This window comes from Hyperolius riggenbachi, chromosome 11 (genome assembly GCF_040937935.1).
Source record: "Hyperolius riggenbachi isolate aHypRig1 chromosome 11, aHypRig1.pri, whole genome shotgun sequence".
Classification (NCBI taxonomy): Eukaryota; Metazoa; Chordata; class Amphibia; order Anura; family Hyperoliidae; genus Hyperolius; species Hyperolius riggenbachi.
The window spans coordinates 1,566,633-1,580,167 of record NC_090656.1 but is presented as its reverse complement, the minus strand read 5'-3'; the positions used below and the strand labels follow the sequence as shown (position 1 = coordinate 1,580,167).

The following is a 13,535-nucleotide window of genomic DNA, read 5'->3' as shown; positions in this document are numbered from 1 at the left end:
TGCGTGGCATAGCCCGAGCTCAGCTCGGGCTTACCGCCAGGAAGGTTAAGGTGGCCATACATCCGGAGACTTGTTGGCCGATCAACCATCCAATTCCAATTATTATAATCAAATGAAAATGGGTACTGCCAAGTGCATGCCGGACCGACACTGCTGAGGCATGCTGCACTCGGGCTGAAGTCAGTCGCATGAATGGGTCGGACATGTTGTAAGATGTAGGGCCGGCTTGCTCGGGTGCGCGGCGGTATCGGTGAGCGATATCGGGACCAGCGATGAAAGCGACTAAACCCCCGGCGCTGTGTCCTCAGTGTATAAATGTACATGTGTGTGATAATACATGACCTGTCATGTGTCGCGGTGCCCGTCCGTCTTCCCAATCCGCCGCTCTTCCATCAGCCCCATACATGCTGCCGGCGCATAGCACGCCATGTGTGACATCATATGCCACGTCGGCAGTGTGTATCCAGCTAATGGAAGAGTGGCGGATTCAGGAGACGGACTGGCACCGCAACACGACAGGTTATTATCGCATACATGCTGCAGGTGCATAGCACGCCATGTGTGACATCATATGCCACGTCGGCAGTGTGTATCCAGCTAATGGAAGAGTGGCGGATTCAGGAGACGGACTGGCACCGCAACACGACAGGTTATTATCGCATACATGCTGCGGGCACATAGCACGCCATGTGTGACATCATACGCCGCGCCGGCAGTGTGTATGCAGCTAATGGAAGAGCGGCGGATTCGGGAGACGGACTGGCACTGCAACACGGCAGGTTATTATCGCATACATGTAGATTTATACACTACAGCACGGCTGCAAATCGGCGGACGCGGCTGATTCCTGAGAGATTTTAGGCTGAAATCTATCGGGAATCGGTCTGCAGTGTATGGGCAGCCGACAGATCTCTCTCCGATCAGATTCGATTAGAGAGAGATTTGTCAGAGATATTAACAAACTGTTTTGTTATTTTGTTTTACCAACAGTTTTTTTTCCCACCATGAAAGTGGCCATTTCTCACCCGATACATCTGCTGGGAATGGATTCCCCAAAATGTCACATTGAGTGATTTTTGATCGATTGTGACTAAATATCGATTGAAAGTGTCGACCGGACAGGATGGAAAACATAAAACAATTGGTGGGGGGGGGGGGGCTTTTAGCAGATAGATGGCCTATAACTTTGCACTGCATTGAACACTGTAACTCTGCAGCTCGATCGATTTCAACAGATTTCCTACTGGAATCTATAGGAAATTGATGTGCAATGTATGGTAGGAATCAATTCCTTCCGAATCAATTATTTTCAGAAAGGAATCGATTGCTTTGAATCATTGGGGTAAATCTATATGTGTATGGCCAGCTCCATGTATCCAACAGGTCTATCTTCCGATGTAATGTAACTAACTGACATTGCATTATCTTGTCCTGCAGCTGCGCATGTTTGACCTGAACGGCGATGGGAAGCTCTGCTTGTCGGAGATGTCCAGGTAAATGGGGGCGGGGCCGGAGAGTGACGTCCAGTTAAATGGGGCGGGGCCAGAGGGTGACGTCCAGTTAAATGGGGGCAGGGCCGGAGAGTGACGTCCAGGTAAATTGGGCGGGGCCGGAGGGTGGCATCCAAGTAAATGGGGGCGGGGCTGGAGGGTGACATCGAGTTAAATGGGGCTGGGCCAGAGGGTGACGGCCAGTTGAATGGGGGAGGGGCCGGAGGGTGACGTCTAGGTAAATGAGGGTGGGCCAGAGGGTGATGTCAAGATAAATGGGGGTGGGGCGGATGGTGACATCCAGGTAAATGGGGGCAGGCCAGAGGGTGATGTCCAGGTAAATGGGGGCGGGCGGAGGGTAACGTCAAGGTAAATGGGGCAGGCCGGAGGGTGATGTCCAGGTCAATGGGGGGTGGGGCCGGAGGGTGAAGGGTTCCCAGCTCTTCTATTTATTTCTGTGTCTAAAGATATAAAATGTGATAAAATGGCACAAATGGTGTAGATTCAGGGGTGCTGCCAAGGTTGTTGTGGCCCCAAGCAGCACATAATGTGTGGCCTTGTCCCCCCAGTCAGACGCCCCTTCTCCCATAAAACACTAGGTAGCCAAAGCTGTACCACCCTCCCCCCCCCCCCGGTATATATAGCCACCACTAGTATTGGTAGCTAGAGGAGTTCCCCATTATAGGGCATTGGTGTCAGTGGGGGTATGTAGCTTCATGCTGCCTCCCCACCCCGCCACTCACACACCTGCAGATCAGATAGTGGCGACAGTATTGGTCCTTTTCCACTAGCCACGATTTACTTAAAAAAGTGGATCGCCAGCGTTTTGCAGATTGCTAGTGGCTGGATGGTGTAATGGTTAAGGGCTCTGCCTCTGACACAGGAGACCTGGGTTTGCATCTAGGCTCTGCCTGTTCAGTAAGCCAGCAACTATTCAGTAGGAGACCTTAGGCAAGTCTCCCGAACACTGCTACTGCCTATAGAGCCCCCCCTAGTGGCTGCAGCTCTGCCCTAACACTGCTACTGACTATAGAGCGCCCCCTAGTGGCTGCAGCTCTGGCCTAACACTGCTACTGCCTATAGAGCGCGTCCTAGTGGCTGCAGCTCTGGCGCTTTGAGTCTGCCAGGAGAAAAGCGCGATATAAATGTTATTTGTGTTGTCTAGTGCGCTGCCACTAACCTGTAAATCGCGGTGCCCCTTTTCCATTAGCACATTTTGATTTTTTTATTTTTCCACAACTGCAGTGGTAGTGTAAGGTTGTGGTTGGGCAATTGCTAGTGGAAAAAGGACCTAACCGTGCAGCACATGTCAAAAGCAGGAAGTGCGCAATGACATCACTTCCTCATCTAAACTGTACTCCGCGGTCACTGCACTGCTCTGCCCTTTCACGTTGCTGCTGATCTGTGTGTGAGTGACGGGAGGCGGCGGCTGTACAAGTCATAGACAGGGAGGCTCTGGCAGAATGGGAGGCCCCTGCTGTGGCTGAGGCCCTGAGCGGCCGCTTTGTTTGCCTGGGACAAGCAGCACCCCTCTGTAGAGTATTATTATTATTATTATTATACATAGAGACACATACCCCACCAGTATTACTGCAGACTTTATGTTCCTCTCTTCTCTGTTCCAGGCTGCTTCCTGTACAGGAGAACTTTTTACTGAAATTCCAGGTAAGGTGGGAGATGATTGTACAGTGTGACTATGACCTGACGCAGGGGGTCATGTGATCTCAGCAGTGTGACTATGACCTGACGCAGGGGGTCACGTGAATGCAGCAGTGTGACTATGACCTGACGCAGGGGGTCACGTGATCTCAGCAGTGTGACTATGACCTGACGCAGGGGGTCACGTGATCTCAGCAGTGTGACTATGACCTGACGCAGGGGGTCACGTGATCTCAGCAGTGTGACTATGACCTGACGCAGGGGGTCACGTGATCTCAGCAGTGTGACTATGACCTGACGCAGGGGGTCACGTGATCTCAGCAGTGTGACTATGACCTGACGCAGGGGGTCACGTGATCTCAGCAGTGTGACTATGACCTGACGCAGGGGGTCACGTGATCTCAGCAGTGTGACTATGACCTGACGCAGGGGGTCACGTGATCGCAGCAGTGTGACTATGACCTGACGCAGGGGGTCACGTGATCTCAGCAGTGTGACTATGACCTGACGCAGGGGGTCACGTGATCTCAGCAGTGTGACTATGACCTGACGCAGGGGGTCATGTGATCTCAGCAGTGTGACTATGACCTGACGCAGGGGGTCACGTGATCTCAGCAGTGTGACTATGACCTGACGCAGGGGGTCACGTGAATGCAGCAGTGTGACTATGACCTGACGCAGGGGGTCACGTGATCTCAGCAGTGTGACTATGACCTGACGCAGGGGGTCACGTGATCTCAGCAGTGTGACTATGACCTGACGCAGGGGGTCACGTGATCTCAGCAGTGTGACTATGACCTGACGCAGGGGGTCACGTGATCTCAGCAGTGTGACTATGACCTGACGCAGGGGGTCACGTGATCTCAGCAGTGTGACTATGACCTGACGCAGGGGGTCATGTGATCTCAGCAGTGTGACTATGACCTGACGCAGGGGGTCACGTGATCTCAGCAGTGTGACTATGACCTGACGCAGGGGGTCACGTGAATGCAGCAGTGTGACTATGACCTGACGCAGGGGGTCACGTGATCTCAGCAGTGTGACTATGACCTGACGCAGGGGGTCACGTGAATGCAGCAGTGTGACTATGACCTGACGCAGGGGGTCACGTGAATGCAGCAGTGTGACTATGACCTGACGCAGGGGGTCACGTGAATGCAGCAGTGTGACTATGACCTGACGCAGGGGGTCACGTGAATGCAGCAGTGTGACTATGACCTGACGCAGGGGGTCACGTGAACGCAGCAGTGTGACTATGACCTGACGCAGGGGGTCACGTGAACGCAGCATGTACCCCACTTATGGAAGGTGGTGGTTGTATTTCACCCCTTTGGCCCTTTCACAGTGAAAATCCCAATCCACATTGCAAACGTGATGTGATTGCAATTTTCCCAATGCACCCTGCATTCTCCACACACTACCATAACTGAGGCCAGTTTCATTCAGGATCATTTGGATGGTTGTTCATCCGTCTTCCAGGATTAAACACTCCACTCTCCTCACTGTGGCTGCATGGTCTATCAATGATGGTCATCCAGGTCTTGGCTCATCTGTGACAGACTTTGGAAATTCCTTTTCCACCTCACAGTAGTGTAATTAGATGGGCAATCATTTCCATACACTGCCATCATCTTATCATGAATTTCCCGGGCACTATTACCCTTCAGATGCAGGAACTTTATCACACCGCCAGCCTCAATCTTTCCATCTCACACTTTAGTCACTTCTGGCACAGCCTGTAAGGAATAAAGGATACAATCAGCTGATGTTTTTTTTCAACATTATGCACTTAGGGACCAATAATGACGGACAAAATGTCTTCAACATACTATAATAACCCCTGGGTGATAATAAAAACTTTACAATATCTTCTCGTACTATCATAGCTCCCAACTGTCCCTCTCTGGGAGCCCTGTCCCTCTGTCCCTCTTTCCTCCTCATTTGTCCCTCTTTCAGGACTTTGTCCCTCTTTCTATGTAAATCTATATATTTATCTACTGAAAAATGTGTTTGACTCTAAACTTTATTCCCATCCTATAAATTGATATATTACTAATTGTAAAATGTTACTATGAAGGAAAATGAACCAGGATAGAAAGGACCAGTGTGGTTTGAGGTATAAAACAACATATTTTTCTTGTGAAATCTTTATGGTATTCATGGTTAGGGGGTGTGCCAGGGGTGTGATCAGGGGTGTGGTATGGGCGTGGCTTAAGTGTCCCTCTTTCTCATCTCAAAAAGTTGGGAGGTATGTACTATGCCCTTGTAATCAGTAAATCACATCGTAGCCGGATCAGAAGGCAATCCATGGGAAAGGGCCCTTATTGTGAATAACATCATCTCAAATAAAGTCTTGCCACATACCGTAGATATTTATTTGTTAGGAGTGTTCAATATTTGTGTAGATGGTTTTCGAACATATTTTTATGATTTCAATTAATGAAAAATATATTATATGATTTCTCGGGTCACAGTAATAGATTGACTTTGACAAGTTCAGTATAACACATTCCACAGATTTAAAAAGTCTAAAGAAAAAAAGATGCTTATGCTTCAACAAATCGGGATGTGAGTGGCCAAAAAATTAGTGACACCCCTTATTTGAAAGTAAACCAGTCCAATGATGTCGTAGTGTGATGTAACCACGCAGAGCTGATTATATGAGGATCGCTCAGCTTTGGCTGACGTAGTTGTCATGGAGGTTAATGTCAGAATGGGTAAGAGGAAAGATTTACGTGACATCAAAGTGTAACTGTGGGGCATAAATTCAAAAATCAATTCTTTATTTTTATCTGGTAAACCAGTAATAAGGACGCTAACCAGGCAATCCAAATGTTAAAATCACTATTACTTTTCTTGTTGATAAATGATCATTCCCCAGTTTACCTGACTCTTATTTGGTACGTTGACGCACAAAGGAAGTTGCAGGGCATGCTGGGTTGTCTTTTTTTTACTTCTTTATTTCCCCTGAGACTTAACTAATGTACAGAAGCAAAAAAGGACAACCCAGCATGCCCTGCAACTTCCTTTTTGCGGCAACGTACCAAATAAGAGTCAGGGAAACTGGGGAATGATCATTTATAAACAAAAGTAATAGAGATTTTAACTTTTGGATTGCCTGGTTAGCATCCTTATTGTTTACCAGATAAAAATAAAGAATTGATTTTTGATGTTATGCCCGACCGTTACACTTTAAACAAGGGATGATGGACAGTACAAGAAGAGCTGGTGCTTGCGTCTCTGGAACAACGGACCTGCCCAACACTATCTCGGGTGTTTAGAGAGTAGCAGATAAGAAAAAAAACTTCAAGCGCTATGGATTATTCTGGTCGAAATAGGCTGGTGAACGAGAGAGGTGACGCATAGTCCGCAGCAACAGAAGGGCAACAGCATGACAAATTACATTGCGGATCCTTCTCTTGCTTTGCATGACAAATTACAGCTGAATTCAATGCAGGTGCATCATAAAGCATATCCCAACACACAATAAGACGGAGTTTGTAAAGGATGGACTTTGGAAGCAGGAGGCCATCAAGAGTGCCTTTGGTATCACAAAAAAATAGCAAAAGACGCGTTGTAGGCCCTTGCCAGCATGTTCGATCAGTCTCAAATTGGTTTGAGGAGCATCAATCAGAGTATAACTTGCTTCCATTGCCAGCTCAGTCCCCTGACCTCAATCCTACTGAGCAGAGCAGAAAGATCACTTCAAAGCTTGGAAAGGTCACCATCCAATCTGACCCAACTTAGAGCTGCCATTATGTCAGCAGGGCCAACATTCCTCAGCAATGCTATCAGCATCCTAATGAGTCCATGCCAAGAGGAAGATCGGCTGTGATCAGCACTAAAGGTGGACCAAATCGTTATTACAGGGTGCGTCTAATTTTTTGGCCATTCAGTGTAGACCTTTTGAGCCTGAGGAAGCTGGCTGCAACAGGCGGTATGCATTGTGAATACAAGGCCTCCTACCTTTGCAATAGAGATTAATGCGCCATCATTTTAAGTGTACCCGTGACATGTGACATGATGAGATAGACGTGTATGTACTGTGCCTAGCACACAAATAACTATGCTATGTTCCTTTTTTTCTTTCTCTGCGTGAAAGGGTTCAACATTTAGTTATGCAAATTACTGTTTCTCTCCAGTCAGGGCCCAGTGTGACCATAGAGCAATCCTCACTAATAGGGAATTACAGCCATAACACTGTTGCCTGGCAGAGAAGAGTTAGTTTAAAAAAAATGTCATTCAGCAGAAACACTAAAACTACAATCCCTTAGTCCCCCACCATGGCTAAGTTTCGTTTTGCCCCGAATGGCCAGTCAGTGGCCACTGCACCTGCTCAGCCCCGGCCATGCACGTCCTCTTTCACGTTCCCGTCGCTGGGAGCGTCCTGAACAGGCGCAGTAGAAGAAAATCAAGCGTGAATGAGGGTGTGCGCTGCTAAGGCTGCACAGGCACAGTGGCCAGTCGGGGCAAAACGAAACGTAACCGCGGCTGGGTGACCGGAGTATTGTTGATAGACCTTGCGGGCACAGGGCGGCTGCAGGGGCCCAGGTAAGTGACACTCTTTTTTCCTCCTTTGGTTTAGGTTCTCTTTACTAATTAATGATTAAATACACTAATGCATTTGCAAATGTATTTTTCTGTGTAAGCCATGCATGATGTCACCTGATGATGTCATCTGGTAGGAGAATATAACATGTGAATATTTTACAGGGAATGAAGCTGAGCTGTGACGAGTTCAACGCAATATTCAACTTCTATGACAAGGTAATGCGGAGACGACTGTATTATTGCACTGTGCTGATTACTATGTAAAAGGAATGGAGCAAAATCAGTCCACCCTTTGCACACATCACATGCAAATGCTTTCATGCATGGCCGTTTCTTGGGCAGTGCGGGCAGGGCGACCGCACTGGGCGCAGACCAGCAAGTAGATGAAGGGGGGCGCAGGCAGAAGGACATTACCGTTAGGGTGCTGGTGACGCGAGGTGCAGGTAAATGGGAGAAGAAAGAAGAATTACCAGCGCGATCACCTTCCTTGACTCCTCCTAGGCTGCCTGCGTCAGACTTCAAGTCATCATCACGTCACCACCACGTGATGACACCTGATGTCCTGTAGCGGTACTGCAGGCTGTGAGTGCGCGGCACCCATGGAGGAGTCGGCTTTCCGGGCTCTCCTCGCCTGGGTGTTTTCCTGCTTCCTCCTGGATGAGCGGCTGGTCACTAGAAAGTAGGCAGATCTACTTGTGACCTGTGGCTGTGTTTCTGTTCCTAAAGAGTAAGGGTTCCCGAGTCCACGGGGGTGGGGGGGGGGGAAGGGGGCGCAATTTTTAAACCCTCACGCAATTTAGCCTAGAAACTGCCCTGCTTTCATGCAAACCAATCGCCCCGTCACCACTGCTATCCCTACAGATAAGTTAAAAGCCGGGGTCTTCCTTCCTTACAAAGAGATACATTCTCTTGCCTAGTCACACACCGCATAGAGGCTGGGATTAGTATGAAGTTCTATCAGCCCCAAGAGAGGACATCAGGATATGAGCTTCTACTCTTTAGATAGGTTGAGGCAATGAATGCTTGCGTGTTTGCACTATGCATGTTATAGGGCCAGAGTTAGGACACATATGAACTCTGGGGAGCCTCTTGCCCGGTAACAAAGGGCCCAGCTTTTAACTTAAAAAATTCTGTAACAAAAAAAAAACAGCCCCTGGGGGGTACTTACCTCGGGAGGGGGAAGTCTCTGGATCCTAATCTCGTCCTCCTCATCCTCCGGGATCCAGCGCTGGCAGCCCCCGAACACCAGCGAGGTAAATATGTACCTACTGCAATCCTGCGCAGGTGCAGTAGCAGCTTTCCGATCAGGCCAAAAATAGCTGAGCCCGATTGGGTCTGCTGTACTGCGCCTGTGCAGATTGCGGTAGGTAAATATTGCAGGCATTACTGCACCTGCGCGCCGACATACTTGTTGGCTGTATTTTTGGGGGATACAGCGCTGGATCCCTGAGGCTTAGGAGGATGTAGAAATCCTCCTCATTAGGATCCAGAGGCTTCCCCCTCCCAACGTAAGTACTCCTCGGGGGTGTTTTTATTTTGTTACAGTGTCTCTTTAGCTAGAGTGACCAGCTTTTTGTTGGTTCAACCTGGGGCGGGGGCCCCAAAACGGGGGCTGCGGCGCATGCAGCGCCGAGAAATGGGCGTGGCGATGACATTGTATGGGCGGAGCTAGCATAATGATGTAGCAGCGAGGCATAAGAAAGCAGTGTTTACGCCATGGAGGATTCGCATCATGGGTGTGCAGAAACTCTGTGATGCTATTTAATAGTATACCGTAACCCCAAAGCAGCAAACATAGCCAACTATGACCATTAAATAATAAATGCAGCAACAGTTACCCAAGACACCAGAAAATAAACGCAATGTGGGCAACATGTCAGTACAAAATAAACGCAATGTGTGCAACATGTCAGCACAAAATAAACGCAATGTGAGAAACATGTCAGCACAAAGTAAACGCAATGTGAGAAACATGTCAGCACAAAGTAAACGCAATGTTAGAAACATGTCAGCACAAAATAAACGCAATGTGAGCAACATTTCAGCACAAAATAAACGCAATGTGAGCAACATTTCAGCACAAAATAAACGCAATGTGAGAAACATGTCAGCACAAAATAAACGCAATGTGAGCAACATTTCAGCACAAAATAAACGCAATGTGAGCAACATTTCAGCACAAAATAAACGCAATGTGAGAATCATGTCAGCACAAAATAAACGCAATGTGAGAAACATGTCAGCACAAAACAAAAGCAATGTGAGCAACATTTCAGCACAAAATAAACGCAATGTGAGAAACATGTCAGCACAAAATAAACGCAATGTGAGAAACATGTCAGCACAAAGTAAACGCAATGTGAGAAACATGTCGGCACAAAATAAACGCAATGTTAGAAACATATCGGCACAAAATAAACGCAATGTGAGAAACATGTCAGCACAAAATAAACGCAATGTGAGCAACATTTCAGCACAAAATAAACGCAATGTGAGAATCATGTCAGCACAAAATAAACGCAATGTGAGCAACATTTCAGCACAAAATAAACGCAATGTGAGCAACATTTCAGCACAAAATAAACGCAATGTGAGAATCATGTCAGCACAAAATAAACGCAATGTGAGAAACATGTCAGCACAAAATAAAAGCAATGTGAGCAACATTTCAGCACAAAATAAACGCAATGTGAGAAACATGTCAGCACAAAATAAAAGCAATGTGAGAAACATGTCAGCACAAAATAAAAGCAATGTGAGAAACATGTCAGCACAAAATAAACGCAATGTGAGAAACATGTCAGCACAAAGTAAACGCAATGTGAGAAACATGTCAGCACAAAATAAACGCAATGTGAGAAACATGTCAGCACAAAATAAACGCAATGTGAGCAACATTTCAGCACAAAATAAACGCAATGTGAGCAACATTTCAGCACAAAATAAACGCAATGTGAGAATCATGTCAGCACAAAATAAACGCAATGTGAGAAACATGTCAGCACAAAACAAAAGCAATGTGAGCAACATTTCAGCACAAAATAAACGCAATGTGAGAAACATGTCAGCACAAAATAAACGCAATGTGAGAAACATGTCAGCACAAAGTAAACGCAATGTGAGAAACATGTCGGCACAAAATAAACGCAATGTTAGAAACATATCGGCACAAAATAAACGCAATGTGAGAAACATGTCAGCACAAAATAAACGCAATGTGAGCAACATTTCAGCACAAAATAAACGCAATGTGAGAATCATGTCAGCACAAAATAAACGCAATGTGAGCAACATTTCAGCACAAAATAAACGCAATGTGAGCAACATTTCAGCACAAAATAAACGCAATGTGAAAATCATGTCAGCACAAAATAAACGCAATGTGAGAAACATGTCAGCACAAAATAAAAGCAATGTGAGCAACATTTCAGCACAAAATAAACGCAATGTGAGAAACATGTCAGCACAAAATAAAAGCAATGTGAGAAACATGTCAGCACAAAATAAAAGCAATGTGAGAAACATGTCAGCACAAAATAAACGCAATGTGAGAAACATGTCAGCACAAAGTAAATGCAATGTGAGAAACATGTCAGCACAAAATAAACGCAATGTGAGAAACATGTCGGCACAAAATAAACGCAATGTTAGAAACATATCGGCACAAAATAAACGCAATGTGAGAAACATGTCAGCACAAAATAAACGCAATGTGAGCAACATTTCAGCACAAAATAAACGCAATGTGAGAATCATGTCAGCACAAAATAAACGCAATGTGAGAAACATGTCGGCACAAAATAAACGCAATGTTAGAAACATATCGGCACAAAATAAACGCAATGTGAGAAACATGTCAGCACAAAATAAACGCAATGTGAGCAACATTTCAGCACAAAATAAACGCAATGTGAGAATCATGTCAGCACAAAGTAAACGCAATGTGAGAAACATGTCGGCACAAAATAAACGCAATGTTAGAAACATATCGGCACAAAATAAACGCAATGTGAGAAACATGTCAGCACAAAATAAACGCAATGTGAGAAACATGTCAGCACAAAGTAAACGCAACGTGAGAAACATGTCAGCACAAAATAAACGCAATGTTAGAAACATATCGGCACAAAATAAACGCAATGTGAGAAACATGTCAGCACAAAATAAACGCAATGTGAGAAACATGTCAGCACAAAGTAAACGCAATGTGAGAATCATGTCAGCACAAAATAAACGCAATGTGAGCAACATTTCAGCACAAAATAAACGCAATGTGAGCAACATTTCAGCACAAAATAAACGCAATGTGAGAATCATGTCAGCACAAAATAAACGCAATGTGAGAAACATGTCAGCACAAAATAAAAGCAATGTGAGCAACATTTCAGCACAAAATAAACGCAATGTGAGAAACATGTCAGCACAAAATAAAAGCAATGTGAGAAACATGTCAGCACAAAATAAACGCAATGTGAGAAACATGTCAGCACAAAGTAAACGCAATGTGAGAAACATGTCAGCACAAAATAAAAGCAATGTGAGCAACATTTCAGCACAAAATAAACGCAATGTGAGAAACATGTCAGCACAAAGTAAACGCAATGTGAGAAACATGTCGGCACAAAATAAACGCAATGTTAGAAACATGTCAGCACAAAATAAACGCAATGTGAGAAACATGTCAGCACAAAATAAACGCAATGTGAGAAACATGTCAGCACAAAGTAAACGCAATGTGAGAAACATGTCAGCACAAAATAAACGCAATGTGAGAAACATGTCAGCACAAAATAAAAGCAATGTGAGCAACATTTCAGCACAAAATAAACGCAATGTGAGAAACATGTCAGCACAAAATAAACGCAATGTGAGAAACATGTCAGCACAAAGTAAACGCAATGTGAGAAACATGTCAGCACAAAATAAACGCAACGTGAGAAACATGTCAGCACAAAATAAACTCAATGTGAGAAACCTGTCAGCACAAAGTAAACGCAATGTGAGAAACATGTCGGCACAAAATAAACGCAATGTTAGAAACATGTCAGCACAAAATAAACGCAATGTGAGCAACATTTCAGCACAAAATAAACGCAATGTGAGCAACATTTCAGCACAAAATAAACGCAATGTGAGAATCATGTCAGCACAAAATAAACGCAATGTGAGAAACATGTCAGCACAAAGCAAAAGCAATGTGAGCAACATTTCAGCACAAAATAAACGCAATGTGAGAAACATGTCAGCACAAAATAAACGCAATGTGAGAAACATGTCAGCACAAAGTAAACGCAATGTGAGAAACATGTCGGCACAAAATAAACGCAATGTTAGAAACATATCGGCACAAAATAAACGCAATGTGAGAAACATGTCAGCACAAAATAAACGCAATGTGAGCAACATTTCAGCACAAAATAAACGCAATGTGAGAATCATGTCAGCACAAAATAAACGCAATGTGAGCAACATTTCAGCACAAAATAAACGCAATGTGAGCAACATTTCAGCACAAAATAAACGCAATGTGAGAATCATGTCAGCACAAAGTAAACGCAATGTGAGAAACATGTCGGCACAAAATAAACGCAATGTTAGAAACATATCGGCACAAAATAAACGCAATGTGAGAAACATGTCAGCACAAAATAAACGCAATGTGAGCAACATTTCAGCACAAAATAAACGCAATGTGAGAATCATGTCAGCACAAAATAAACGCAATGTGAGCAACATTTCAGCACAAAATAAACGCAATGTGAGCAACATTTCAGCACAAAATAAACGCAATGTGAGAATCATGTCAGCACAAAATAAACGCAATGTGAGAAACAT

General features: G+C 45.2%; 1 protein-coding gene across 1 annotated transcript in view; it reads left to right on the top strand.

Moving 5' to 3' along the window:
- CALB2 (calbindin 2) overlaps window positions 1-13,535 on the top strand; it is a 132,482-nt gene that overhangs the window by 99,753 nt on the left and 19,194 nt on the right. Inside the window, exons 7-9 of the mRNA XM_068260820.1 lie at window positions 1,438-1,493; window positions 3,116-3,155; window positions 7,863-7,916. Of these exons, the coding sequence (XP_068116921.1) occupies window positions 1,438-1,493; window positions 3,116-3,155; window positions 7,863-7,916 (150 nt within the window). The remainder of the gene's footprint in view (window positions 1-1,437; window positions 1,494-3,115; window positions 3,156-7,862; window positions 7,917-13,535) is intronic.